This window comes from Pseudonaja textilis, chromosome 2, assembly GCF_049901715.1.
Source record: "Pseudonaja textilis isolate UNSWEBS1 chromosome 2, rPseTex1.2, whole genome shotgun sequence".
In the NCBI taxonomy this organism is placed as follows: Eukaryota; Metazoa; Chordata; class Lepidosauria; order Squamata; family Elapidae; genus Pseudonaja; species Pseudonaja textilis.
Window position 1 is genome coordinate 113,852,096 of NC_141991.1, and position 25,331 is coordinate 113,877,426.

General features: G+C 36.7%; 1 protein-coding gene across 1 annotated transcript in view; it reads right to left on the reverse strand.

Moving 5' to 3' along the window:
* The window catches only part of NPLOC4 (NPL4 homolog, ubiquitin recognition factor), a 49,555-nt gene that overhangs the window by 18,259 nt on the left and 5,965 nt on the right, over positions 1-25,331 (reverse strand). The window contains exons 3-11 of the mRNA XM_026701752.2: positions 25,201-25,313; positions 19,335-19,514; positions 15,812-15,860; positions 14,957-15,051; positions 14,110-14,233; positions 10,987-11,166; positions 7,265-7,351; positions 5,321-5,392; positions 3,745-3,871 (exon numbers count right to left, since the gene is read on the reverse strand). Coding sequence (XP_026557537.1) covers positions 3,745-3,871; positions 5,321-5,392; positions 7,265-7,351; positions 10,987-11,166; positions 14,110-14,233; positions 14,957-15,051; positions 15,812-15,860; positions 19,335-19,514; positions 25,201-25,313 — 1,027 coding nt within the window. The remainder of the gene's footprint in view (positions 1-3,744; positions 3,872-5,320; positions 5,393-7,264; positions 7,352-10,986; positions 11,167-14,109; positions 14,234-14,956; positions 15,052-15,811; positions 15,861-19,334; positions 19,515-25,200; positions 25,314-25,331) is intronic.

Sequence of the window (25,331 nt, forward strand, 5' to 3'; positions counted from 1 at the left end):
AACAAACCAAAACTAATCCCAAACTAAAAAGAGACTCCATAATCATCTATATTCAAAGCCTGGGAGAACAATCAGATCTTCAGTAATTTCCTGACAGACATAAGGGCAGGAGCCACACAAATGTCTGGGGGAAGATCATGGCGCAGGGCAGAAATTGCAACCAAGAAGGCTGGCTTTCTGTAACAATGTATTTTTTAATTGATGAGACTCAGAGCACACCACTCTGCTGGACCAAACCAGATGGGCAGAAGCAACTGGAAATCTCTGAGATAGTAGGCTCTATGCCAGGAAGGGTTTTAAAGCGATAACTAGCATCCTGAATTGCCCCCAGAAGCAAGCTGGCAACCAGTACAGCTTGCAAAGCAGCAGGATCATATTCCCATAATGTGTTGCCCCTATCGTTTCTTGCACCACCCTATTCTCAAGAGTGACTGCCTGACAACACTAAACATAAAAATATCTAGTCTACATAAAAGTTTTAAATAATAAATAAAACCATGTAATCATTTACCACAACCCCCCTCAATGATTCATTTTTCTGTACAAGTTCTTCCTAAATGTTCAAAACTTTGCATAGCAAGTTAAATCATTCCACCGAAAAGCAGAATTCTTTAGGTTGACATAATTTTCCTATATTTACTTGTGTTTTAATTTTGGTGAGCTTTTGCCGAGTTAGAAATCGAAGGCAGATGTTACAAAACTGCTTTTTGAAATATAATTCATTTCATATTAAAAGTGTCCTCTACAATATCAATTTTAAGATGGTGACTTTACATTCATGAAGCTTATACGTAAATGGGCATAATTGACTGTCAAGTGGTAATCTACTTATAACACAGGAATTGCTTCTCCTCCTCCTCCTCTCTCTTTCCATTCTTAAAATCAGGTCCTATACTCAGATTTAAAGATGTCCAGAGGAAAGAATTCATCTTTTAATTCTGCTGACAGGAGCAGTTCTGTCATGAACTCAATGTGTTGAATGAAAATTTCCTAATGTTTTTGTTGTCTCTGAAAATTGCATCCTCCTATTTACAAGAGCTCAGTTTTCTTTAGAAGCCTGTCTCTAAAATATAAGCTGCTGCCACTTATCCTACTCAAATAAACAGTGCTGATTATGTCATCTGTGCAAACACCAGCTGTAGAAACTTGCTCATTCTTCTCAACCTTATCTCCATCTGTCTATTGCTAAAAAAGTGAATGAATGCAGCACATGTTAAGTGCAGCTTAGTTTTTAAAAAGCATAGTAGTAATAAACTTTAATATTTAATACAATGAGGTAAACACAGAGTCAAAGATTCCGGTGTTATCCAATTTGTCTACTACCATTTTATATAAAGAGATCATTTGTAATATTCTTAAAAGACAATCTTGCATTGGACATATAAGACAAATACAGCCTTTGGAGTAAATTACTCTATAATGATGTGACTCTACAAAGGAAACTGCAAAACAACACCAACAGGTGTTGAGGCATCTGCAGAAGTCCAAAATTAACTTTTTAAAAAAATTAAGATAAGCAAAATCTAAAATATTACTAAGTATTTCACTTAATTAATTTCAAATAATGGTGAAAGTGCAGTAGTAGCCCTGAGGTTTCTATTCAGCTGCTGACAAGCAAGTAATCTAATGACATGGATTACTATGTTTTAGGAAGCACATTATATAACAGTTCATTAATTAAAAAGAATCTTGTGAATTGGCCTCAGAGAAAACCAAGCATCATGAGGGGAAAAAAATCTACAAAAGTACCATATTATCATCCTCTTCTATCTAAATCTCAATTTGTGGGAGAAGGATAGAAAGACTTGAGCTAGGAGCAAGCAAATCACAAAGAAACTCAAATGTGACTTTCTATTACATCCTTCTATTATTTCTGTTCTATTTTTCTGAGCATCTTTGAATGATCACAACGCATGTATTACTAATGTAGAAGCCATTACAGCTTTCCTCTGGTTAGCAGCTGGAATAGCTGCTACTCGTTAAAGAGTATTTATGTAAGAGTATTCTATGGAGAATGTCGGTCATCCAGGTCATGGTTGTCCCAAAAGTGCTTTTTCAAAAGGAACAGGATTTTGTTTTTTCTTAAAGAAAACAAGAGGTTTCCTCAGTTCTGACAGTCAGTACTGAAGAAGCTTCTTGGATAAGAAGCAAAACATTTTCAGATAAAAACAAAATGCAGTTGCCTTTTGAAAAATTATCTTTGGTATACTCATTTAAGATTTAAATCAAAATTTTGCTGTTGGGTTTTCTTAGAGCAACCAAAACAGAAGAACAAAAGTAATTAATATAATCAACCAACTAATTGAAGCCCACTCAGTGAATGTTTTACTGCATAAATTGTAAATGTGTGTTACTATCATTTCAATGGTATCAACTACAAAATTAAATGAAATATTAAGTACCTGCAGACCATGACATTTTAAGAAGCTATGAAATTACCTATCAGACATGTATATGTATGGATTTTTTTTTGTGGAAAAAAAAAAGCTTTAGCCAAATAATAGGGTTCACCTATTCTCTTTTGCTCTGCAGTTCTAATTTTGAAAACATATTCTTATGGATTCTTTGGGGGGGGGGGAATGCATGTGATTGGTCAAAATAAAAGGGATAGGGACTACAGTTGGGTGAAGTTAACCTTTCTTCTACAGATGCAGGAGCACATTAGGATCCATGGCTGTAAAGGTAGTCCTTGACTTTACATTTATTTATGACCAGTCAAAGTTAAAATGGCACTGAATAAAGTGACTAATGACCATTTTTCACAATTACAACCTGGGCAGCATCCCTATGGTCATATGATTAAAATTCAGATGCTTGGTAACTGGTTCATATTTATGACAGTTGCTGTGTCTTTGTGACCTCACAAGCAAAGTCAACGGGGAAGCCAGATTCACTTAACAACTGGGTTACTAACTTAACAATTTCAGTGATTCACTTAACAACGGTGGCAAGAAATGTTATAAAATGGGGTAAAACTTATTTAAGAAATGTCTCTATAACAGAAATGTTGGGTTCAATTGTGGTTGTAAGTCAAGGATGCCCTGTATTTGAAAATTGTAAGAGACTAGATTGTGGATTTAGAACTAAAGATACTTGGATGAAAAATATTTAGCAAGGAATAAATTTCAATATAATTACAGTACAGCTTGCCAGTTTAAACAATATGAGTTATAGCAACATAAACTAGTAGAAAAGAATCTGTGTTATAAGAAGGCAAAAAAAAGTTGAAAGTGACATCTGAAATCAATCACCAATTCATGTACCCTGGCAACTTTCCTATATTTACATATTTCTAAATAGTGTTAAGTTGCCAATATCCAAAATACCCATGCAAAAATATAATAAAATGGTTGACTGAAATAGTAGTTAAACGCAGCGGGAATAAAACTACTAAAATAGGCCATATGCAGCAGTAATATAAACAGATTAAAAAGACCTACAGGAATAAAAAATTATTTGCCTTGCACTAAAAATAACAGAATAGACAGCAGGTGAACTTCTTTATAGAACTAATTCTATAGTTAAGGAACTATTACTGAAAAATCCTGCTTCTGTTTTGCCATCCAACATGCCTAAGCATATACTCTGACATTTTTGTAAGCAGAAAAGTCAGAATGTAGAGCAAATATTGTGTCTGATTCTGAACATTTCTGGTATCTGAAAAACCTTGCTTTTTACCTCAGGGAGGAAGATAGACAAGAACTGTTCAGGTTAAGGAGAATAAGTACAGTATTTTATTGTTACCTGTAGCCACAACAGTCACAAACTTAGATCCAAAATGTCCATCTGGAGACAAGCGGCATATGTTTGGCTGCTGGTTCTGAAAATGCCCAGCTGTAATGCATTCTTCTGCACTAAGGAAATAGTTATCCTAAAGAGGAAGAAAAGACAACACAACATATGTGAGTATTTTTAAGGAAACCTAACAAGATTTATTTTTTAAAAACTATAAATTAATATCAAGCATAGATTATCATCCTGGAAAAAGATTAGCCAGTTATCAGGTGATTCTCAAAGCTGTGCATTTTCATTACTTTACCCTTATGATGTGTTCTGACAGAACAGAAGAATAATTGAGATTAGGGTATTTGGTATTCCTTGATATGAGAAATTATAAGCAGAATCTGGGCTTTGTATAATAGATAATTTAAGCAAGCACTTTAGGGAATTGGGAAATTAGATTTGAAAATGAAAAAGAAATCATGTTTATCTATTTGATTTCTAGTTGAGAACATTTAGGACCAATTTTAAATATTTACCCTTTCTATCAGCAACCTTTCAACAGGTCTTTACCAGCATGTATACTTAAATGACCTAACATTTTTACAAAATTGCGAACAATTAATATGGGTTATTCCTAAGGTTTTCATACTGCCTGACTTCCCAAGGAACCAATATACCACTATAAAAATAAAACTACCATAAATTTTGATCTCTCTAGTATTTGGTAGTGTCTCAGTGGTAAGATGTTATCAGCTTTAGTTTTAGACTTGGTCTCTATATTTTAACTTTATCAAGGTGGAAAAAGAGTGATAGAAATTGTTACACTTTTCTGTTCAGTTTTGATCTCAAAATAATGTCCAGCTAAGATATTTATTAAAATATTATAGAAGATATTGGAAGGGTTGAAATTAGGAAAAAAAATGGAAAACTGATTAGCATGAAAGGACTGGAATAAATGTGGGGAACATTCAGTTATTAGATATTCAGTTTACTTTTAGGTGATAGAGTATGTAAGCTGTTGTCATAATTGTACAACCAAATTTCTTGGCAGATATTATAGTTTAACCAAATGCATTATAGAGATATGGTATAATGATATGTTATTTTCACAGAAAAGAAATCTTTTAAAAAAAAACACTACAAGCAAGATGACTGCTAGGGAAGTTTTGTTTTAAAAAAGTCTCAGCGGGTGACAGGATTCAGCTCACCTTGTCAGTGTTCAGAAGCTAAATGGCTTCAGGCCTGGTTACTATTTTGATGGAAGACATGCAGGGCTACAGACCAGAAGTCACAAAAAGCCACCTTGGAAAAAAGTAAACCATTTCCATATTTTTTGCCAAGAAAACTATATGGAGCTGTGCAGATTATTGCCAAGAACAAATTCCAATTCAGATGAGACTTTAGCTTTTTATTGAAAGGAAAGGGAAATATGTTGTGAGATATAGTATTAAAATGTGCTACATATTCCTTCTGTTTAAAAATCCTACATATCCATCACAGGATTCCTTTTGAACTCCCGTTCCTATGAATTATGTATATAAATGATGCAATATTTGCTGTAAAACCAGAAGCAAATTAAAGAGGAAAAAATTCTTACTTTGTTTCGGCTGTAGCGAACAGTCCCCTTCCGTGTGTCCTCTGAAACCAGATCTGTGAATATCCAGCCAACCTTAAAACACAGTACATATATATTTATTTTTCTGTCTTGTTTTATTTAAAAATGTTGCCCATACTAGTTAGTACAATATGGCCTCGTTATATAAATCCCTTAGGGAAAATATGCTTCACAGCTGTCTGGGGGAAAAAATATTTCGCTAGCATTGCAGACCTCATTTGAATACATTTTATAGTGCCAGCTGGTAAGACCTGCAGTTTTAGGCTCCCTTATGAAAAGATCTGATGACTTCTACAGGGTTCCTACTTCTCACCCTCCTTATTAAAAAAAAAAATGGTACTTAGTCTTCTATGATTTACACAGTAAAATCAAGAGCAGTTCACAGAGCTGCTCTCAAGATTCAATTTTTATATTAGTTAATCTAAAAAGCAACATCAAATCTTTTCATTCAGATCTTTCTGGATTAGCAGCTGTGCATCTTTCAAGACTGCCTGCTTATGGAATCTGATCAACAGGTGAAGATCTGTGAGGAAAGGCATGTTATGGGTCCCATTTTTGAGAAAATATTGTCAAGAGCACCCTCTGTTACGGCTTCTTCTACAAAACATTATCCCTAGAGCAGCCGCCCCCAATCTTTTGGGCACCAGGGACTGGTTCTGTGGACCGGAAAGGGATGGTTTTGCATGCTGGTTCCCGTGGATGGGGCTTTGGTTGTTTGTGTGGACCAGTTTCTGGCATACCATGACCTGGTGCCAGTCTATGGACTGGGGTTTGGGGACCCCTGCCTACAGGTAAGGATAATCCATCCCTATTGGTGCTTGAGGGAATGGTAAAAAATATGGCTCTTCTACACAGTTTCTGTGGGTGGAATGGAAATGTGGCTGATCCAAACTGAAAGGAGTTTGATGAGTATTGAGCTCAAGGGTTTTTATTGGAATTATATTTTACTTCACTATAACTTATATACAAGTATTTTAATTCTAATTACTGAAAGAAAAAACTGTAAACTGCTAAAAGATCAACTGGAATGTTATTCAATCCAAATATATAAATAATGCTATGTGATCAAAAGAGCGAGTTTTCTATTTTAAGCTCATTCCCACTTGTCTCACCTTTGGATTCTTTTTTCAATTGTTACTTTTTTATAATCATGCTGACTTGTTTTGTGTGAAAATATTATTTTGTGACATAGCCCTTCCCGGCATTTTGTGACAACACTGACAGCACTCTCAAACATATGTACCAGCCCAAAAGGTTGGCAAATATGAGAAAATAAACTTATAGCCAAAAAGAAAAATTCCATGTGTGGATAAAGATGTTTGCATAAATCCAAATTAATATTTCATCATGTAATTTAGTGTCCCTGGATTACAAATGCCCAAGCTCCAGGAAATAAAATCTATTTTATTTCTCTGGAACAGGTATTAACAATATAAATTACCTCCACCTATATAAGAAAATTAATTATTGATCTGAAAGCTGATGTGCCACATTTAAAAAAAAAAATCACTGGCAGTCTTTAGATAAAGAAAATCAAAATACAAGTCAAAGTTAAACATATATGTTGTTTAAAAACTGAAATATGATGATTATACACTTTCAACAGTACATAACTTTAAACAATACTTTTCTTTTATATTTAAGTATAATGGGGTAGTTTTATTTATTTATTAATGCAGACTTATTTCTTTTTTGGATTTCTTCCTTTTTTCCTCCATTAAGCAGATAGGGATTTTTTGTTTGTCAGATTATAAAATACTTATTTTCTTTCAAATACATATTATTTTACATAACTGCAATACAATTATATTGCAATATGGTTTGTATAAATTGCATATTAACAAAATGATTTGGTACTTAGTAAGGTTTTCTTCACTTGTATAAAGACATTTACTTCAGCATTTCAACTCAAATGTATTTTGATACCTTTCTTAGACCAAGTTTTGCAGCAATCTCATCCACAATCTCTGCTTTTGGGTCTTCCAGGAGCTCTAGACTATTTTGTGTACCAATCTAAAATAAAAAAAACAAACAAACAGCATTAGAGAACTAACTTTTAACAGGCAGACGTTAGCATCTGAAAGGGAAAATAACATTTTCCACAATGAGGAGATACCAGGAGAATGAAAACAGACAAGCTATTTTGTCCCATTTACAGAAGTTTCACTTATGCATATAACAGACCTGCATTCATGTAATGTTTAGAACATGTATGCTTTCCTGATAAAATCAGATTTACTTTCAAGAATCAGAATAACAGAGTTGGAAGGGACTTAGGAGGTCTTCTAGTCCAAAACTGCTCAAGTAGGAGACCCTATACATGGCGAACCTATGAAACAGAGCCATTTGTGCAAGCATGCAAGTCCCAGCCAAACTTACCTGCACCGGAAGTGCTGAAACGAGCCTGTTTTTCAGCCTCCAGAGGCTTTCCTTGAGCCTCTGGGAGGGCAAAAACAACCTACTCCGGGCTCCAGAGGCCCTCCAGAAGCTGAAAACAGGCACTTCTGGTATTTCCAGGCGGCCTGTTTTTTGGCCTCCTGAGGCTGTAGAGGCTTCCCTTGAACCTCCGGGAGAGCGAAAATGGCCTCAAATGGGCTGGGAGGCGCACACATGCACAATGCAGATAAGGGGCGGGGTGGGGATGTTGTGCACGCATGAGCAGGGGGGCGGGGGTGCACTGCATTGTGGGTGCCAGCATGCACATGCTTTCGGCACACCACAGCAAAAAGGTTCACCATCACTGCCCTATACCATTTCAGACAAATGGTTTAAAAACCTCTGGTGATGGAGCACCCAGAATCTCTGAAATTTCACTGATTAATCGTTCTGATAGGAATAGGCTAGTTCTCTCCTTGATTAGTTTCCATCCATTGCTTCTTGTCCCACCTTAATCTTTAGCATTGACTATATGTCAGAATGCGTTGGAACCACTAGCCTACTGTTGTGTCAGAATGGTTTCAAAACTGCCTTCAAAACAGACAGAAAAGTAGCAGCCATCCTAAGAAACCCCAAAGATAAAATTGTCCTGGAAAACCAAGGCATATATGAAGTCCCCTGTGCATCATGCCCTGCCACATACATTGGACAGACCAGTAGAAGACTAAGTACCCTCCTGGATGAACACAAAAATGCAGTAAAAAAAGCTGGAACACACTTCCTCACTAGTCCAACACATGAAAGCCACAGGTTATAGCATCAACTTCAATGGCACCAAAACCCTAGCCACTATAGAAAACCCCAGCCACAGAATTATCAGAGAAGCCATAGAGATTGAAGAAAGACCTAAAAGCATGAATAGAAGAGATGACTCCACCAGACTGTCGATTAGTTGGAAACCTGCACTCACAAACAAAAAAATCTCTACACCACAAGCCAGGCAAACACCTGAGCACAAACAGATCCCCCCGATACCTCCAGCTCAAACACATCCAACCAGGCACCCAGATGAAACCTAGCTTCCTAATAACTGATAGCCGTCCATTTACCCGGAGCCAAGCTGCACAAAAGGCCTCCAATAAAGGAACACAATGTTGCCAGCCAATCAAGATACAAAAAGAGCCACAAAACAGACAGAAGATATTAGACACACCAATCAAGCAGAACACAGCAAACTCCAAGACCAATAAACACAGACCAAGACTCCCAACCAATCAGGATGAAGAAAAAACCATTCTGGCACAGCAGTAGGCTAGCCCCAAATTTAAAACTGAAACAAATATATGGATCTGTGTATACAACCAGGTTGGTGTAGTAGCTAAGACACTGGAAATTTCTGAATTCTATTCTTGCCTCAGGCACAAAGCTAGCTGGGTGACCTCAGTCTGCATTACAAAACTGTTGAACCCAAGATTGCAAAACTCTACTTAGTTTCTTCCTAATAATAAGCATCTTTTATAATGCTTCTAGAATTCTATACATAGGAAGAAACTCAAAGAGAATGTATGCATAAGATATATCCAAAAGTCCACAAAAACAGAGTGAAGTTATATTTCTCTTTTCTTATGTAATCTTGTAAGCATTCCTTAGTTTCTTTTCAAAAAAAGCCCACTTTCTTGCACCTTACTTTTGCTTTTTGCAAAACCCACATCTTATTTCTTAGAGGAAAGAAGCCCTAACATTATGCAAAGTCATGGAACTTGATTTCCATTTTAGAAAATGGAGAATACAAGAAATGGCTATAGTAATGCTTTATTGTCTCTTTAAAAAAAGGAATAAGGAAAACACTTCTATTCTCAAAAATACCTCCAGTTTATACCTTTCCTATTCTATTTGGTCTTTCAGGAAGTAGGGCTACTGACACAGGGATAGGGATTTGTTCTAAAGTCCAACATATGGGCAGAGAAGCCACAGTTTTTTCACTTACCCTAATTTATGTAAAGTCAATTGGTAAGATGGATGGCATAGAAATGTGATGGATGGGTGGTTGCGTGGAAGGAAATTGTTCTCTGTTTAATTGGACTTTTGCATATATCTTATGCCTATCAGCAAATTCCCTTTGAGTTTCTGCTTACATTCCAGAATTCAAGAAAAATTAAAACTGATGGCAATGATGAATAATTGGCTTGATTTCCAGATCATGATTAAAATGTGGAAACCTAGTTAGAGCAGAAGTCTACATTAACTTTTCCTCTTTACTATGATTGCTAACAATTATGATAAACTCTACAGTTATAACTAGTTATTGCTCCATCTAAATCACCCTTCAGTACTCAGTGAACAGTGCCACCTGATGACTTAACATGAAATTGCAGTTTTGAAAAAAATCGAAGGCACCCTAAGCTTACCAATTTATTGAGCTGTATAAACCATTGAGTGGCGCCCTTTACAAACTCAAAATGCCAAGATACTGCCCCCTCGCCAACGCTGTTTCAAGGGCTTCTGCATGTATGTGGATGATTTGACAACACCTTGGCTAGGACAAGAGTCAACAATCAACAATAGCAATAGAAATGTTGATGAAGATCTCAAAGTAGAACTTTATCAACAATTTACCAACAATAGCAATAGAAATGTTGTTGATGAAGATCTCAAAGTAGCAACATCAAGCTCTGCCATTGTTGTATGACTTGCTTAACAACTGAGACTGGCTGACTTGCCAATGTGAGGGACAAATTCTAATTTATAGAAAGAAATAGATTCCTGTTGCTGACTCAGTTTGATGTACCTAATGTTCTTTAGCGTATCATTCAAGCTTTCAGCTCAGCATGGTGTTAGATTAAAAACATCCACACTTGCAATATAAATCCTTATCTGTTACAGATCAATGCATACTTGGCAACCTATCTTCCTCAACCATATAAAATTGTGCAGGCATAATTTTCAGCAGAAACAGAAAGAAGCATGCATAGACATTTTTTTCAGATTAGAGGAGAGCAATTATTTATAAAGTATAAGTTAATAAAGAGCCTCCAAACCTTTAATATAAACACACCTAAAGAGATTTAATTTCACATGAACGTGCAAATGTTCAGACTGAAATAAAGTTTGTTTCTTTTGAAAGCAAGACTGTTCATAGCAAAATTCTTCTCCCCAAAATACGTCAACGAATTTTTTCTACTTCAATTATCAAAAAATACAAGAGAAATGTTGTTTCCCAGGCATTCTTCTAAATAGAGCAAGTCAGGGGATTTCAGAGTAGGATTTGATACCTGTGGAGGTTCATAGATGGCAGAAACCTCAGCTCGAATACCCAGAGGAATGTCTTTATGTTCTGTGTACCTCCCATATAGATATCCAAAATGTTGATTTCCTGTTTTTCTCCAGAAGTCCAAGAAACGATCTGCAATTGTATGGTTCTCAAACATGATATTATCCACATGTCTATATTTCTGCAATTTGAAAAAAAAACATAAAACCATAATTAAACACTTCCCCTTATCAGAATCAGTAGAGTTTAATATAGTCATAAAACTGCAGATATTAGCCTGCTGTCTTTTAACTCAGCTTGCTTCATTTAGAGTTATGGTAAGCCAAAATTCTTTTGATGAACAGCATACTGTTTGATCGTTCCCACTTGGTTGCTTCTGCTAACAGAAGTAGTTGAACAATGGCAGCTGTATCCATGAAGAAAAAACTTCAGCTTGTTTCTCTTCTTTTATGCTATGTTAGCTAGGGAGGTTCACGAATTGCAGAAACCTCAGCTTGGATTCTCAGAAGGTATCTTTATATTCTGCATACTTCACATATAAATATCCAGAATTTCTCTTTCTACTTCTCTCTGGAAGTCCTGCTTCAACTATATGATTCTCAAAGATAATACTTACAAATTTGTAAGCCATAGTTCAACAAAGAATTTAGTTAACTGTGATTTCTGAATGTGGCCAATTATTTCTTACACATTCACAGATCTTCACTTTTTCCAATACTTTTGGATCCATAGACACATTTTGTATTTTAAGTTGTTCCTTTATACAACATAGCATAATGACTGGTATACACCTTGAATGACCTGCAAAAATTCACTGTTCCAATAAAACATTTATTTAATACAAAGAGACATCATTGAGTCATTGTTGTAACAATCCTTTATCCTGCAGCAATCCTTGTTCAACTGGAGCGAGAACACAACTTTTGAATACCACAGTTTCAAAAGGACTCCTTGCATAGTGAATTATCAGAATGCACCTCTAATTTATACCAGTAGTAGGAATAAATTTCCAGACATTCAATTCTAACTTTCTCTATGGAATCCCAATCATGGTCTATGGGCACTCTGACATAACAATTAAAAAAAAAACACCTGTCCACGTGTCACTGTTCTGCTTTTAGTCACACTCCTAGGTGATTCCTAGTACTTTACACTTGTAGGATGATCCCAGCTTACAGGCTTTCTTTTTTGTTGATCTTGATGGCTTAGTACAATTCAAACAAGGCCTGGGACTGACCCACATTTTTAAAACAAGTTCCTAAGAATACCTTCTATGTCACTCTTGAATTTAAAAGCTCTCTAGGGAAATAAAACATTTGTTGAAGGCTAACAATGTAATGTGTGAAAGCCTTCCAATACTCTTTAAAAAAAGAAATAAATAGTAGGGATAAAGGAAGCACTTACCTGAACTATTTCTGTACCTTTTCAAAATTACTGTATTTTTCAAACAATAAAACACACTTTTTCCACCCCAAAAAGTGGGTGGAAATGTCTGTGCGTCTTATAGAGTGAATGCTGCAGCAGGGGGGAGGGGTATTCCTCCTGGAATACTGCTAATCAGCTGTTATAGGTGGTGGGGATTGGTGGTGGTGGCAGCAATCTGTACCACCTAGAACAGCTGGTCGGCAGTATTCCAGGAGGCCAATCCAACCGCCAATCAGCTGCTCGGCAGCAAAGCCTCCAGCATTCCCTGGTAACAGCAGGAACTCAATTTAGTTAACAGGTGGTGGGTGCAATGGAGCGGAGCCCTGACGAGCCATGTGCTGGGGCTGCGATAATGGGGTGAAGCTGACCAGGCTGTTTGCTGCAAGAAGGCTAGCCAGATGAATACCGGATGGATGCTGGGAGGCAGAGGCAGATTTTTTTTTCTTGTTTTCCTCCCCAAAGCTACGTGCATCTTATAGTGCAAAAAATTCTGGAGCGTCTTATAGTGCAAAAAATATGGTAACTTTTCCAGCCATCACACTCACACTCCAAAAAAGAGTAAACTATTTGAAATTAAATGTGAATCCCAGAATAATGTTATGGGAAAACTTCTCAGTCTGTATGGACCAGAAAAGATTAAAACTTTGCTTCCTAAATGTATTGGTTAATGTGCCCAGGCCTGAAACTTTGGTCAGTATTAATAATGTTGAAGAAAACAAATAAAAAAGTACAAATCCTAGTTAACCCATTTACCTAAACAATAGGAAAGGCTTCTTGGATTCAGATATAAAGATCACATTTAGATATTATTTAAAACAATGTATTTTTTTAAAATGCTAGATTAATCATAAAAAAGCTTCATCCTGTTTGGTCATTCTGAATTGGCTCCTTCTGTAAATAAGCATGAATAAACAAAGACAAACAGCTGAGACTCTATCCTTGCAGTCCTTAGATGCATCCATAATGAAGCAATATTTTTATGGAGACAGTCTATTTCAGTGTGGAAATGGATTTGGCATCTTTTCGGTAACTTTTGGTTGAAAAATATTTTTGCTCTAATGCGTTTGGCATTGCTAATTATAGTTCATAAATTTAAATCTCCTTGGACATTGCAGGGCTTCAAAATTACAAAGTATTATGTTATTGCTAAAGGGTCCTGAAAATGCTACATAAGTTATTAAACAAGGACCTATAGAAGATTCAATCCTGCCTTTTGCTTATCTAGCCTTGCAGGAAAACAGTGAATAGGCAGTATGGTGGCCCAGCTTAAGGCATCTTCTTCAGCACCATTAACAATTAAACCACATATTACCTTTTTTTTTTTGTATCTATCCCCTAGAGTTATGGGGTATCTTTTTTATACTATCCCTTCTACAGCTCTAGCTGCTCAAAATCCACTGCTATTATATAATTGAAATTTTTCGTGGTGGTCTTTCACTTCATTTAACAGGATAACAGAGTTGGAATTTAAAATTTCTGCAATTTCTCCTATGTATGGCAGATTTCCTCCATTTATAAGGAATCTATCAGATACATATATTGCTTTATCTTCCTATATGAGTGCTAAGTTTATCACCAAGCAGCTGCCAAACACTGTCCAAATTCTCCTGGCTATTCCTTCCCAAAACGAACATCATAGCAAGAACTTTCACCGTCATCTTGAAAAGCTAGCTTTTATTATGGGTAATACTCATCTTACCTGCCTGTTGAGTGTGATAGCACTTGGCTGGCACTTGGTACAGATTCCTTCTGGCCATGGAGGATGCCCCTCACATCCAGATTTAATCTTGCAGCTAATGTTTTCAAGAGCAACAAACTTCCCTCTAAACAAAAGAAGAAACATGCTTAATATCTTTAAAAAATCAACCACCAATAAACATACAGCAGACATCCTGCCAGAAGATGCCACCAGACTCTACAACTATATGCAGTCTGCATATAACTCCCTAATCCTAATTGTAAACTGGCTGGGAGGGGGGGGGAGAGAGAGGAGAAACAGCAGTTCAATGCAGAAACCAACCTGCCTCTTCTCTCATTTACACTGGTGTTAGCAAACATATCAAGTATGCAAATAACAGCTAACACAGTGTGATCAACATAGACACCGTAAACATGAGAAACATCAGTTGCAGATTCACAGCATAATAAAAATAAAGATGTTTTAACATTTGCTACCTTCTATCCACAGAATACTTTTTATGAGAAATCACCATAAAAAGATATGTACGTGACAGATTAATGGAAAGATTGTGTTTCTAGGACAGGTTTTTTTTTTATTCTGACCTCTGCTGATAATATGACAAAAACACTAGATTTGTTACCCTCTCCTCAAAAATGTCTTTGCTGCATCAATGTATAGGTCAGTTTAAGATCAACAACCAAGGGAAAAAAAATAAAATTCATCTCAGCCCAATATAATGAACTTACTTAAAAGTGATGTTACTATTTGAAGCCAATTTGGTTTTGCCCTATCATTTTCTACTTTTTCAGATTTTGCTATCTATGTCATCTTTCTACTCCCCTGCAGTAGATACCAAGTTTCTTACTTGTCTGCACCTCCGGTCAGTTTCCTGATGTAGGCATGGAATGACATATGCTTCACGGGAGGTTCCAGATGGTTTAAATAATCCTCATCAAAAGGCTGCCAAGAACCCACATACACAAAGGAAAACCAGGTCAGACACCTGCTTGATAATACATTGATCACCGTACAAATGGATATTTTAGTCTGAATACTCGGCTGGCGTTCAGTGTGGAAATAATTAGGCAATGTTATACCCTTTTTCCACAGCAATTACTATTCTGACAGTAATAGTGGAGCCCTTTCTTCTCCCTCCCCCGCAAGTTAAAATATTTTACTCTTGTACAAAATAGCTTTTGAAACCCAACCTGTTTCATAGATGTAATATTCTTGTTTTTTTAGCTTACAGAGCTAAAAACAAAGCTAGAGGTCACCTAGCTAACTGAAGAATCTGCACACAACTAAAAATGATTAAAAGGTTATTATATAAGTCATTAATAAAAACAGTATATATAAGCATACCCCCCCCCAAATAAGCAGCTTTCAGCTGTAGCTTTTAAAAAGGAAAAAAATCTACTTCCAATATAAGTGGAAAATACCAACTGCATACGCTTTCTTGCAACTTGTAACATGAAATTGTATACCCTGTTAAAATCACTATTGCAAAAAACCAGATGTCAAAAACAGATAAATCCAAGTTTTGATTTGACAGGTATATCCAAGGGTCCAATTTTGCCTCTTTAACCATTATCAGCACAGCTAGGATACATTAAACTTTCAACAACATCCTCTCTACTGATGCCATTAAAGCAACTTTATACATCAAGAAAACTTTTACCTTGTAAAGTATTACTATAATAGCTTTCACTTATCTGCTTACCTCTAAAGGTACACAATGTACACATTTACCCAATGGACCATGTCGACATCTGTGTAAAGAGAACATCAGCAGCTAAATTTACTGGCAAAAACAGAAAAGCACTCTATTTTGTAAAGCTTTACAGACTAATACTTAACACAGTTTCATAAATTAATACGGGCCCAACAGACTGGAACTTCCATTGATAAGCAAAGCAGACATTAAGCAAAACATCATGTGACTGCACCCCTCAGCAATAGCAGTTCCATGTTGCAGTTGTTAGGTCGGGACCCAGCAGTCATTAGGTGAGGACCTCATGTTTCTCCTGCCTTGCCGGGTTGCTTTTGTTTCAACTCCTTCCACCTGCCTATCTATCCACTATGTCTGTCTTTGTGGTCACCCCTGGCACGCTGCACTCCTGCTATCCCAGCTGATCTTCACCATTTTCTTCTGCTTCTGCCTGCTACTGACAAGGTCTTCAGAAGGTCTCAAACAGCCAGGAGCTGCCTTGCAGTGAGCCAGGCCAGGCATACCTCATCAACAGAAGGTCAACTGGTGTGGTAGAGAGGGGCAGCTGAATGCAGGGCAATGGGGATGCAGAGGGAAGCAGAATGCAAGGTCAAAAGGACAAGGATGGAGAGAAGACAGGTGAGTAAGTGAAGTTGAAGCACACCTTGTGGTCCTCAATGTGAACAGGCTGTCGAGTATCTTAATTTTGATCATGTGACCATTGGAGCATTTCAATGGTTCGATGGTCATCAGCTAAGAGTGACTGTGCTGATTGCCAACTACACTAAAATTGTTCCCTAATTTCAGAAATATAATTATGGAGAGTACTGATAAGATACAATGCTATTTTCGCTAATAACAGAATAGACAGATTGGTTATACTGTTGTAGAAAAGATCCAGAGCACCATGTTCCATTTCCATCTATTTAAGGAGGCAATGGACTATTATTCAATATTTTAAAAATCTTTTATTTACTCAATGTTTATTTTAACAGCAGGTCTTTCAGGACAACTTTCTTTCTCTGCTATTGGCATTTTCTTCATAAAAGTTACTGTGTTCTTAGCAACTTTCAATATATAGAGAGGGGGGGGAGGGAGAGAGAGAGAGTGTGTGTGTGTGTTTCTGTGTGTGTGGCATAAATTCAACAAGAGATTTTTTTGCCTATGATGTTTTCATGAGCACATTGTCAAAATCACACAACTGCCAACAATACTTCACTATTCAAAGGTTTTTGATCTTCACTGAAGCAATCATTCCAATACATGGAAAACTATATAAAGGGGCAGTGTGGACCTATCTAACCTTAAAAGAAATAACACATTATAAAAGTTTAAATCAGATTCTTATAATAGTTACTAATAATAGAGATCTCTTCTAAAATGTATAGCTATACTCCAAAAGTAGCCTTCTGGTGGTCACAATACCATTTCCTCAGACAGACACCAACTACTACAATGTTCTCAGTGTAGCCTGTGAGAATAATATATTTCATGTCTCTTTAAAGATTCCAGCTAGGAACAAAATGGTTATCAAAAGCAGTTCTGAGTTTCTCAATATATCTGAGAAATACTAAAGCATGCGCCAACTCTGAAGTTCTGAAGTTTTACAGGTGTAAAAGATTTGGAAGATAAAAACCAAGCAAATTGTCTACAATCATGTCCATATCTTCTTGATATGACTTCTCCTAACTGGCTTAACAACAAAGTATCTATATGGCCTTTCTGTAATTCAGTGTTATTTTTCCCTTGCTTACTTGTCAAAGCTCAAGTATTTCAAAACTACAATAATTAGAAGGACATGAAGACTATTATGAAATTCAGCCCCAGCTTAGATTCCAAACAAATATATTTTTACTTAAAGGTAACATCTGTAATATTATAACTTGAATAAGACATTTAGCATTGATTAATTATCAATTTTGCTCTTGCACAGGCATAAACCACCCTATATTTGTTTGTGGCAATTTCAAATCTTCCATGTTGATGATGTTTGGGATGCACAATTCTAAGCATGCTTTAAATGTACAATTAAATTAGAAATTTTCTTCAAACTAATACAGTGTCATCCTCAGCAAGACCCAGAAGGTTTGCAGTAAATGATCCAGTGAGGGCTACTGCCTATGTTTACGGCCTAAAAATGTTGCAGTTGTCACTTCAGAAGCGTCTTCCTCATAATTCATAATGTTAAATCAAGGGCTTCTGTATGTTAGCTGACTGAATAGTTCTCATCCTTTGCTGCTGTTACTAGAAATCCAGTTAGTCCAACCACAATGATTAAAGTCAAGACAGGCAGGACTTTTACTGAGAATACTGGAATTCTGAACAAGCAATTGTATTTAATAAAAGCAAGTCAAGCTTATTCTACATGCTTACAGCTCTCTTGCACAATTTAAGTTTGGCTAAAATAAGAACCTACTCCATATTTTACCCAGACTTGGCTGAAATTATTCATGTCTAAATACCGTGTTTCTCATATAATAAGGCTGAGTCTTATTTATTTTTTTTGAGCCCCCAAAAAATGGCTAGGCCATCATTCCGGGGGTGACTTAATCCCCCCCCCCTTGCATCTTCAGGCAGGCGGCGACGGCTTGGATGTTGACCTCAGCGTTGGTGGGGCACTTCGTATCGGGGTCAACGCAGGCAGCACCATATCCGGTTGTGCAACAAAAGTACTTCCTAATGGCAAGCCCCCCCCACCATTCCCCCACATTTCGCAAGTTTTAATATAGGCCTTAATTTGGTGGGAGGGGCTTAATTTCATTTCATGCCTATAAAACATGCTGGGACTTCCTATTGGGGGAGGCCGTATTGTTGGAGAAACAGGGTATTATTACATCTACACTATAGATTTAAGGACATAGGCCAAATTGTGGCACTCCAAGATTTAAGATGGAAACAAATTGATTACTCAAGTAGTAAGCTACAATATTATTTCATTATGTGCTTTTAACAAATGATTACTAAGATGCACTTCATTCTACAAAGCTCTAAATGATTTGAAGGTCAGGTAAGTCTAACAACGATTAACATGGATCAGATCCTTTCAATGACTGTCAGTGTAGTTTATGAACAATAATGTATTTTTTTTTAAAGGAATAAGATTACAAATCTGTCTGAGGCTTTCTGAGAATTTCAGAGCAGATACTTACTGAACAATATATAGTCATGTGTTCATTACCATACAAAGACAAAACTTCTATCAAAATAGTACGAGGCTGAATTTCCTACAAAGCCAGTACCATTTTTCCCCATGGCCTGTTCTGGAGATCAAAACATCAATTTTCCAGATTTCTAAAGAAAGAATCCATTTTTGAGTTGTTCCACATAAGCAGTGCTGAAACATGTAGCATCTTAGTTATTATCAACCCACCTCAGAGAACTAAATTACTACCAAATTGTGGGAAAACGCTTCAATATGAATTGACACGGGATTACTTTAGTTACCTTTGAGAATGGGAAATAGAGAACGAAAAGAAGGAAACAAACAGCAAACTGTGAGGAATTTTGTGGAATAAGAAAACACAATGATATTTACAATTGCTGGTCTCTGCTTCTATAAATTTTCCCATCCTGTTTTATTAGGTACTGATCAATTTCATCTTCTACCACCTGGGGAACACCTAGTGGACGTATTCCTTGAGAAATTGAGGTATCCATGTTCTCAGAGGAAGAACCAGGTGCGTTTGATGGAAAAAGAAATAGCATATCTCCATGTCTGCAAAAACAAAAAAAATAAAAATATTAGAAAAAAATGGTAGAACTGTTACAGAATTATCAATTTCAGAACGATATTCAATTACATCTATTTTAATTTGGAAGTACATAGGGGGATTTTAGGTAGACATTCTATGCAGGATTGGCAATTGTACAGATTATAGATTTCACTATACCATCTTTTCCATTTACAGAAAGGAGTGAGATTAAGCTGAAGCATTCTACAAAAAAATTGAGACAATCTTCTCCGAACTCTTCTTTCTTCTAAGCTATTAAGGCCTTCTTCCGAACTATTCTGGATGGTGCCTCAACTTTCCGAAACTACAGACATAATCAAGCAAACAATCTCCCCATTCTTGCATCTGATTTTCCTGTGAGAAGAATTTAGATCAAAGGAAAACTGGATCTAAACCCAAAGTGATTATTTACTTGAAAGTAGGTTTCCCTGAGTTCAATTGAAGTTACTTTGAGATAAATGCACAGAGGAGTGCCATTTAAGAACTTTCCAGTTTTTACATCATTTCTTTTTATCTCATGACAAATAACACTGGCTCTTTTGAAGCTGTATTTTTCTGAGATGTCATTTCCCAAAGGGCCATTTTTTTTATAATGGTAGCAAAAGGACTACCATCTCCCCATCCTATTCAATATAAGAACAGACCAAGAAAAGAATAGCTCTAAACAGCTTCAGATTTCTGCTTTTTTCCTCCTACAATTATTGGCAAGCTGCCAAACACGAGTAGACTAAGGATGATTCACAAGGGACATGATGAGTAACCTATTCTACCAAGGTTAGCTTTTCTTCTCAGAACAGTAACATCAAGGGTTGACGGAGAAACCAATTAATTGCCTGTTCCAAATAAAAAGTACCTTCAAGGAAAATGGAGCAGTCTCCTCCTCTTACGTTTTACAGAAAAAAAAGTGAGGAGGTTTTGTCTCATTTCAATTGGCACTTAGGAATTAAACATGCTATGCCTTTATTTTAACAGCTGCTATTTTAATTGTAATAATGTACCATCCAAATTGGGTTAGCAATATATAAATATGCATAGCGTGTACAGGTAGCCCTTGAGTTACATCTGCAGTTGGAAATGGAATTGCCATTGCTAAATGATACAGGTGTAAAATACGACATTGCCCAATTTCATCACTTAGCAACCAGAAATCCTCGTAGTCTGGCTGTTGTCATAACCCAGAGAGGTGAGTCATTAAGCAGGAAGCAGACGGAGTCCCAGGTAAAAAGTGCAGACGTGTTGCAGGGAGTGGGAGAGACCCTGAGAGGCTCAGCACAGGTGATAGATGTGAGTGATGGAGGCCAGGGAAAGAGAACATAAGGTTCATGTGTATGTGTAACTGCAGAGGAAATGAGAAAAAGAGGGTGAGGGGTACATGCAGTCACAGGGAAGACACTGAAAGACAATATAGTGTATATGCATGCATGTATGCATGAGTGAGTGAGGGTGAGTGCGTCCATGCGAGGATTGGGAGACTGAGGCAGGGGGTGCTGGGTGCATGCAAATGATGGGGGAAAGGAGGGTATGATGCGTGTAAGCTAAAAAGACTAAGGGGGAGGGAGAAACTTACTTGACTTTCCCTGTGAAAGGCCTGCAGGGAAGTTGACAAATGGCAAACATGTGACTGAGGGATGTTGAAGCCAGTCATAGGTACAAGCTGGTTGTCAAATGCTCAAATTTTGTTGCTATGACCATAGCCAGAACTCTGAGGACCAGTTTATAAATCCCTCTGTTCAGTGCATTGTCACTTCAAATAGTGATTGAACAAAAGGCTGTAACTCAAAGACTAGCTGCGTTCACCTCAGACAGATTCTATAGGTCTTCATACATGGAGCCTGTGTATTTATGATAAAGACCCACCAAAGCCTTTTGAAGTTTCAGACTAAAGAAAAGGTGTGTCTGCAGCTAGTTTTTCCCCCTATCATAAGGGAGAAAATGAGGGTGTTAAATGTGATCCACCAGGCATGCTCTTGCTGAAACGAGGAACAGACCCTACAATGACTATGCAGATACATTTTACTATCACAGTGTACCAGTTTGTGAAAAGCAATGTTATTCCAAAAGAAAGCATAATTAAATTGACTGCTCCCTGGCTATAAAAATGACAACAGAGTAAGATATCTAAACTGAAAAGCAAGAACAATAATGATTGTCCTTTCTTTACCCTGAAACATATAATGAATCAGCCAAGAGGAAAGCAAATGGTTATTTTTTGAAAGATGGGTGGCTATATACATTTGATACACAGACAGATGCCATATGTATGGCTACATAACATATTTGAGTTTAAAATTCTTTTCTCTTCTACTAGTGCTTGAAACATTCAAAAACTTTAAACTTTTAAAGAACAATTTACTTCCTTTCTACATTGCTTTTTAGCATCTGCAGTAAGTTTCTACCTACTATGTCTATTTGCTAAGGCTGGGTCTGCCTACATATATTACTGGATCACATTTAGATCCATCAGGGATGAAATACCACCAGCTCATTGATAGTAACTCAATTGTGTATCATTTTCTAACTTAAAGCCAAGAGGTTGTGAGGGTCTGGGTGGCTAGAATCAAACCTAAATTCTAGCAATATATACGTACTAGTTATTGAGAAATATCTTGGAGCCAAAATGGACTCGCTATAGTCTTTGGACAGGATTGTCTGCAGCCTGTGGGTATTTGTGGACTCCTTGCTCTTGCTGGAGCAGCAGATGGACACTATAACTGGGAGACATTGCCCAGCAGGGGCTGATGAGCCAGTTGCAACCCTACTTCGACCTGGAAACCCTGGTAAGAGTAACTCATGTTCTTTGGACACGTTGGAATTGCATGTGCTCTGGGTGTGTGTGTTTGTGTGTGTGTGCATGAGCTTTTGATGATTATTCAGAAGTTGATAGAGTGCAGCAGCCAAAATGACACTAGGTGAGAATCATTATGACAGTGTAATTCTATTCTCTGCAGCATAGGTTGCTAATAGGCTTCTAAAATCAATTAAATGCTGTTTTTAACCTATAAAGCTCTATATAGGTTTGTTCCAGGGTACCTTAGAAACCATTTCCTCCAGGCAGGATTTGCTGGTTCCTGAATTCAAAGAGGGGGGTGTTCAAGGTCCCACCCTTATGAGAATACAAAGGGTCACAGGCCAATAAGAAATGCTTTTCATAGTCTCCAAATCCTGGAACACTTTGCCCTTGGAAGTACAGCTGGTATTCTCCCTAATAGTCTTTTGCAAAGCAATGGGCATTTAGGGATTGGTGGTGTTTACTTGTTTGATGATTGGGCAGCTCTGTTTATTATGAGTTTTTATTCTCCTGTTTGTTAGTATTTTGACTGGATAAATATAATGCAATGTCAAAACCATTTTAATTAATAGCATAACAATACATAAAATAAACAGAACCCGGCAAATATTTAACAGATTCACGTATTAAGATATCACACTACATTGAGTTCCAGTTTGCAGCGCTTCGGCGCCAGGCAGGAATCTGCGATTGTGCACGGTTTCTGCCTGCGCTCGCCGCTGGAGTGCCCCGAGCCAGCCAGCTTCGGGGCTAAGCCACCCCGTAGAGGTGGTGAAGACAGAGGAGACCTGGCGGGGTTGAGGGGAGCCGCACCTCTCCTCCTCAGCTGGCTAAACTCCCTTTTCCGAAGGCGGTAAGAGCGGCGATCAGAAATGGCCGCCTCAAAGAAGCACTCAGCCGGAAAAGAAAGTGCAGGAGGAAGTTAAGAAGTGAAAGTTTTTGGCTGACTAGGACAAAAAGCAACAACTAAGGTACCCTGGAATTTAAATTTTGCAAAAGATACATCGCTCCCAAAGAGTCGGAAGCAGCGAACGAAAGTGAAAAGGGAAAGGTTTGTTTTTTTTCACTCTCCTTCCTAACGTTGACAGTGAATAGAAATGAATGAGAAATCGGAAAAACCTGCTTTGGCATCAATAGGTAATTAAATTGGATAATTAAATGTCAAGGGGATAATAAGGATTTCTGAACACTAAATTTTTTTTTTTTTTTTCTGTAAGTGGGAAGGGAGAGGAAAAGAGTAAGAGCAGGATTCGGAAGGAGGAGACTGCCTAGAATTTAAAAGAATCTGATTAAATACTAACAAGACTTCTAAAAGATACATTTTAACTGGAATTTTGTAACTAAACAGTAACCCCAGGAAGAGAAAGTGAAAAAAGAAGAAAGTGTCAAAAGAAACAGCTTGTGTGTATTTGGATTGTTTCATGACTTTGGGACTTTGGGAAATTATATTTGAAGGATTAAAAATACTTGGGTGGTTGTTTGAAAAAATGTTTTTACAATGGCATCACTTGTGGATGAACTGAAAATGGAATTTAAAAAATACAAAGAGGAACAAGAAGGGAAGGGCTCTCTTTTTCAATTCTTAGAAATGGCGATCTGTACCTACGAGAAACTACAAGAAAGGATTGCGCAACAAGAGGATTGGGACAAAAAAGAAGCCATCTTTAACGAACAAGTAACTTTACTTGGGGAAGAAAGGGGAAAGGAGGAAAAGAAAATGGAGACTTTAAGATCTAAAAAAACAACCAAAACAGGGAAAAATAAGGTGAAAAGTGGATATAATGTTAGAAAGCAACAGAAAGGAGGAATACAGAAGAGGGAAATGGAGGTGGAGAGACAAGGGGGTAAAAAGGGCAGAGAAAAGAAACAAGGGAGGAAGGAAGGGATGAGAAGCTTCAAAGGTGTGAAGCAAGATTAAAGAAACAGGACTTATTTAGAGATAATGGGTAAAAACTTAACTGAAAAAGTGATTCTGCAAAGGTACATAAGATTGTATTGTTATATTTGTATTAGAAATAATGTTAGAAAATTGGAAACAACATGTGATTAAAAAGTGGGTAAAATACTCAGTGTAATTCAGTGAAACTTTTGTGAACAAAAGAAAGGAAATGAAATAAATGAGAGAATTGAATTAGGAAGGAATGGGAACATTTTAATGACACAATGTTTTAAAATACAAGTGAAGTGGGGGGCAAATAATTATGGAAAGTTTATAAGTGTTCCCATAGAAGTATGATACTTATTTGAAAAGTAATGTGTAAAATGTTTAAGATTTAAATGAATATTAATATTAATGATAGATTTGAATTGGTATGGATTGTTGTTTTAATTATATTATATATTTATAATTTTTTCTCTTTTTAAAATATAGTGTATAACTTTAGAATGTACTAAGAGAATCCAAATGGAAGTTATGTATTATACTGTTATAAATTTAGGGGAAAGAGATAAAGGCGTCATACTCCAATCAGTGATTACAGGAGAAATTTTGTTTAATGAGAAAAGATAATAGACAGCTGGAAACAGGACAGACAAAGAATATAAGCATAATGATCTGAACTGAGATGAGATAAATAAAATAAAACTAAGAAAGTTAAAAGAAGAGAGAAGCTATATAGAAAATGTAGAATGGCAATAAGATAGGGAATGGTATATAAAATGAGCATGAATTTGAATTTGTGTCTGTACGAAGAGATGTAACCCAGGATCAAGCTGCTTTCAAAAAAGATGTTTTATGTTTTTATGTTTTGTTTGTGTTTGTTTTTGAAAATCAATAAAATTTGTTAAAAAAAAAAGATATCACACTACATTCTCGACTTATAAAAACACAAGGGCAATCAACTCCAGTACAAAAGTGGCCCTAATATTTTACTAATACTTACTTGATCTTCAGTAAGTTGAGGGATTTATTAGGAGAGGATGTGATCTCACCAGTCCTGTTTCTATTGATGTACACAGAAAATCCATTATTTCTGAAGCCAAATTCTTTTGCAACCTATACAAATAAATTAAT